This window comes from Protomyctophum bolini (genome assembly GCF_963924005.1).
Source record: "Protomyctophum bolini genome assembly, chromosome: 6".
NCBI lineage: Eukaryota > Metazoa > Chordata > Actinopteri > Myctophiformes > Myctophidae > Protomyctophum > Protomyctophum bolini.
In genome coordinates, this window is record NC_137867.1 from 37,194,648 (window position 1) to 37,200,677 (window position 6,030).

General features: G+C 42.1%; 1 protein-coding gene across 1 annotated transcript in view; it reads left to right on the plus strand.

Moving 5' to 3' along the window:
- Positions 1-214: 214 nt before the first annotated feature.
- grin1b (glutamate receptor, ionotropic, N-methyl D-aspartate 1b) overlaps positions 215-6,030 on the plus strand; it is a gene marked incomplete at both ends in the record, with an annotated part of 67,060 nt that continues 61,244 nt past the window's right edge. The window contains one exon of the mRNA XM_080765779.1: positions 215-478. Coding sequence (XP_080621905.1) covers positions 215-478 — 264 coding nt within the window. The remainder of the gene's footprint in view (positions 479-6,030) is intronic.

Consider the following 6,030-nt stretch of genomic DNA (forward strand, 5'->3'; position numbering starts at 1 on the left):
AAAATGAAAGAACACTTCTCATTTTACTTCTAAAAAAAGAGCCTCTCTTTATATTGTCCCCCCCCCCCCTCTTCTGCTTTTTCTTCTCCTTCTGGTCTATAAACAAGACCAACGGGGAGGGAGGAGGTGAGGGGAGGGGAGCACCCAGCTGGGAGGTTCTGAATCTTCCCCAGCAGCTCTGTCGTTCTTCTCGCTGTCCTCCTCGCTGTCCAGGATGAGGCTTCTGTTCCTGCTCTCCGCCGTGCTCATGGTGCTGTGGTCGTGCGCCGCCCGACCCGGCGGCTGCGAGCCCAAGATCGTGAACATCGGCGCGGTGCTCAGCCAGAAGCGCTACGAACAGGTGTTCAAGGACGCGGTGAGCCAGGCCAACGCGCTATACGGCCGGGACAAGTTTAAGATGAACGCCATCTCCGTCACGCACAAGCCCAACGCCATCCAGATGGCCCTGTCCGTCTGCGAAGACCTCATCTCCAACCAGGTAGGCCTATTGATCATCGTTCATCATTCATGACTGTCTCTCTTTCTCTGTCCTCCTCCTGTCTGTCACTCTGTCTCACCCTGCTATTAGTCTAGAGCTGCCTGCCTGTCTTGCTGTTAATTGGATATCATTTGAATAACTCTGAGAGTGAAGAAATTGGGTCCATTGGGTCCATTCTCAGGTTTTAATTAACACTGTGGATCTGTCTTTCTCTGTGTGTGTGTGTGTGTGTGTGTGTGTGTGTGTGTGTGTGTGTGTGTGTGTGTGTGCGAGCGTGCGTGCGTGCGTGCACGTGTGTGTGCATGAGTTTAAATATAAACCCATAATAATTGTATAATGAATTCATGACAGAATATTGCAAGTGAAGATTAATTGGGTCAAAACAAAAGCTACAGACAACAAGAACTGTTGCATGTCAGAAAGAATGCAGGTCGAAGTAATATATTATATAAACCAGTGGTTCTCAATCTTTTCGGGATCAGGTCCAACTTGAAAATCTCAAAAGCATTCGCAGTCGTCCATCGGTCCATGCATGGCCCCACAAGGTTGAGAATCACTGATGCATATAAACCAAATGACTATCTATACCTGTGGAAAATGGTATCAGGTAGTTGGTAAAAGGGCGACTCGTTTGATATTCTGGAAAATATGTTCGCGCTCATGTTGTCCAAAAGACAAAGGCCGAGTCTGGGATGTGGTCCCTGCACCTTGAGATGGCCGTTGCCCGGGGTTACAGAGGAGGAGTGTGTTCGTAATTACTGCAACCTCAATTAAATCCAGACGGATTGTGTTTTAGGCATCCTTTATTATCATGATTAGCAGTTAAAATATATTTAACTGATGTCAAAACCTAGATTTGGTTTGGTTCAGTGATGTAGATAGACATCGAATGGCTTGTTGAATTCAGAATATTTGCATTTTTGGAGCATCTATTCAGAGAAATAATGTAATGTAATGTAACTAAAAATGTAAATACTAAATACTTTTTTCTTTTGTAAACTACCGTGTTGCTTTTGGCACCTTATAACCCCATGTAAGGCATGGATCGTAAAACGAGGCATAGAAATCGTGTTTTAGGGTGGAAAAAATCGTGGCACTGCATCTTTAATGTATCACATATACATGTTATTGTAATGTATCATATATATAGACTGTAATGCAGTGATTTTCACTTTCATATCAAGGTTCGTTATTTATTTGGCATCTGAGCCACAGACCATTTGATGAGATTTAGCCTCTCATTGTCGTTGTACACAATTCCATGCTGTACTGATGTGGTACCATATATATAGGAGCAATAACAGGCAAATGATGATCAAAATAAAAATTCTTCTACATTCTCTAATTGTGTAGAACTCTTGTAAATTAAGTAATGCAGATGTTTAACAATAATGTAACTCTTGAGAGCGTAAAATGAAACCAAATGGATATAATGTCACATATACATACAGTATATACTGTTATGATGCTATAATGTTTCACATATAGATTGTTATAAATGATAATGTATCACATATATAGACCCACCACAGTCAGTTATTTTAGTATCGCTCACTCCGCTCTGTCCCTCGTTCCCTCTGCTCGTTGCCTCGCTCATTCCCTCGCTCATTCCCTCTCTCTCTCTCTCTCTCTCTCTCTCCCAGTGGGGGTGTAGCGGCTGCTGTTCTGCTGTGATCTGTCTGTGTTTACCACTGGGAGCCCAAGCATGACCCACAGTCACTGAGAGAGAGAGAGAGAGAATGAGTAAAGGAAAAAATTAGAGAAAGAAGTAAGAAGAAGAGAGATTTTCAGCTGTTGATATTGAGGTCATGTCAATGTGACATTCAGGAATTGTAAGATTATCACAATGTGGAGGTGGGTAGCGATTGATTAGCGATTAGTTACACAGTGACATTTCTTCTGGGATTCGAATATTGATCATATTCACTATAGAAGAAACAGGCCTGGGCTTGGCTTGGCAATTGTTAGTAATTGATTCTGGTCCCAATCTTGAGTGTTCATTGCAAAGGCATAGCTTTGCCTTTGCCTTTTTACCCCCCGTTTCCAGCACAAATCACTGTAATCCTTTTGAAAAATGCATGCACTGTTCAGATGTACTCCACCCTCTGGAGAGCAGTCCGACATCATACTGTGTTGGCTATCAATGGGTGCACTCATTTTTACCACTTAAAGGGATATTTCACTCTCAGTGAAGAAGGAAGGCAGTTCGCACACTGGTCTGTAGCTCCCAGAAGCACTTTATTTTCAGAGATAGGCTAGGTTACAATTTGTTTCGACCTGTATGGGTCTTCTTCAGGTATGACGAATGTATATGACCTGACGAAGACCCACACGGGTCCAAACGTCTGCAAATAAAGTGCTTCTGGGAGCTACAGACCAGTGTGCGAACTGCCTTCCTTGTACGTATTTTCGTTCAGCACCTGTAGAATGTTTTGAGATGTGCATGCTTCCCGTTTCGACTCACTTTCACTTTCAAACATGTCTGTTCCACCACTTTTTTGAGGCTAAGCCCTTATTTGCCCCCCACATAAGCACTTATTGGCCCCCCACACAAGCCCTTTTTGGCCCCCACATAAACTGTTATTGCCCCCCAAATAAGCCCTTGTTTACCCCCACACAGGCCCTTATTGGCCCCCCACATAAGCCCCTATTGGCCCCCACAAGCCCTTATTGCCCCCCCACATAATCCCCTATTGGCCCCCCACAAGCCCTTATTGGCCCCCACATAAGCTCGTATTGGCCCCCCACATCACACAACCCACAAATAAAGTAAAAAACCCAAACATGTCTGTGTACGACAAATAGTGCAAATACATGATCTACAAGCTTATTACAAATTTGTAAGTGAACGCCATCTGTTTGAACGGCAAGTGTTCATGTTCATGATAAAATAGCACAATTTTATTCTACTCGGTCTGTGTCTCATATAGGGCTGTGTGGGCAGTTCAGAAACCCGTCTACTAGTGACATCATCATTGAGCAGATTGTTTTTTTTTTAATACTGAGATTTTTATTATCGCAAGAATGATGACGTTTAGCTTGGATTCCCATCAATGATGTCACTGGTAGACAGGTTTCTGAACTGCCCACATCCCTCCTGTGAGACACAGACCGAGTAGATTTATTTTGCTATTTTTATCATGAACATTAAAGATAGGTTGAAAAGTGGTGAAGTCGTCATTTATGGGTCCAGTTCAGTTTTGCCAGTTTCCCAGTGCTTGGCCTGCATGGTGTGCGTGCGTGCGCGCGCGTGTGTGTGTGGGAAATGACTGCGTGCGTGCGTGTGCGTGTGTGGAAATGACTGCGTGCGTGCGTGCGCGTGTGCGTGTGTGGAAATGGCAGGCTCTAGACCGGCTGGCTGGTTAAAATTCAGAACAGAATCCCAATAGGCTTACCACACATACAGTATACTGCTGAAAACCCAGTGGTGGTGATGCGACACATCACGGCTGACCTGAATGGCATTGACATGAAAACGGTTGGGCAGATTTAAAATTGAGCCTGCACTCAATTCAAAACGGGCCTTCCTCCTGGGCAACAGAGGCTCATTAAACAGCGGTGAGAAATGGGCTTTCTCGATTAAAACAAAAGGCCACATTGTGGAGGACCAAGGAGTAAACACAAAACACAAGGTGTATCCTACTACTGTAGTTTTGTCTTCATAACCCCCGAAGCCAATAAAATGCCTAGCAATAATAAAATATAAATATTCTGAAAAGCTGACTACAGAAAAGTATAAATTGAAGGGAACTATAATCTTCTAAGGTGGTAGTCAGAGGTGTTACTAAGTGGATGAGTGTAACAAAGTTTGAAGTGTAGCCTACATTTGATCAGTTGATGGCAGGCTTGCAGTAGAATGACTTCATCCTCTTTTACCATCTGTCACGGTTTCCAACATCTCTCTAGTCTAAGATGTGCGTACACCTGGGTTCAACTTCAAACACATTCTGACATCACGGTTTCCCACATCTCTCTAGTCCTAGTCTAAGATGTGCGTACACCTGGGTTCAACTTCAAACGCATTTTGACATCAAGGTTTTCTAAACACATTCATGTTGCGTGGAAACTCAGATATGTTTTTCTGTTTAGTGCATACACACAGATTACACAGATAGACAGCAAAAACAACACACAAGCTGGGTGTGGAAGGCCTGGAAAATTAGGGTTTAAAATAAAATTACAACGGCCAAATTGATCGTTCCTTTCTTATCTTGATGATTCATTAGACAAAATAGGCTAATGTATTTTAAACTTAAGACATGGTCTGCATCTCGGGTTGAATAGTTTGTGTAAATCCATTTAACTCATTAAGACCTGTGGCTTCTGAGTTCTGACAATTTCAAGATATATATATATTTTTTAAATAGCAGATGTACGCAAGCTCGCACGGCAGTACAGCACCAAGTGACACGCCGTAAGCTTGTATATCTGCTGTTTTTGGATAATCAACACTAAATTAAAAAATGACCCAGAGGCTTATCCGGGTTTTGATGGGCTAAGGAGAACCTACATTATACATATTGATGACGTGCTCATAAAATCTCTATAATTCATAGCAGGAACACTGGAAGTGATGTGCCCTTTGGTACCCCATACTGTCTTCTACGGTTCAGCGTGCTGAAATTATATAATTTGAGTATACCTTATTTAAAATATGGCTTCATGAACACTTAACAGTGATTCTTTACCCATGCTGAGTATCAAAAATAATCATAAAAGAAGAACAGATCAGATCTCTGAAGAGTCTTTTTTTTTAATGACCGCCTGAAGTCAGATCAAAGAATCACCACGAGACGTTAAATCTAAAGAACAACGTTGTGTAACTGGACAGTTCACATCGAAGCAACAAGCAGAGCTTTCCATGATATTGTATTTTTCCCATGTCTCCACTTCGTGGTTGGTGTTTTAACCCATTGAAACTGGAAAAGCATCGGTGTCATTTCAGATAACAGTTATAATGTATATGGTTTTACATTGGTTTAGTACAGTAGTTCTCAAAATACTCATGGCACGATAGTTCATCCCACACTGCAAGCTTGTACATCTGCTATTTTCTTTTTTCCCCCCTTTTCTTTTTACAATTTTGACACAATTTTCTCTTATGGGGGTCCCTGGCACAAAACACTTCCAGATGGGGGTTCGTGGCCAAATACAGTACAATAGAGACCATGATTTTGGTCGGTCCTTGGCATGAAGAAGTTTGAGAACTACTGATTTAGAAGGCGTTTGTAGAATCTGCCTCTGATTAAAATTCCTCATGTCGAAGTTAAATTCAATATTCCACAAGTGTATTGCGGTGGCACTATAATCCTACAATCTACATAAGTGAATGAATAAATAGTCCCCAAGAGATAGCGCTCAGAGGCAGGAATTGTACTTTTTTTTAAATATACTGTATTATAGTGTCATTATAACCTGTGCTGGCTGTGTAAAGATAAATGTACTGCTGTTCTTCTGTGAGGAGAATATACCTGGCCTTGCTGGCCTCCTTATATTGTTTGCCTTTCTAGTACCTAGACGTTTCTTTATTACCTGTTGTTTCTAGTAGCTGT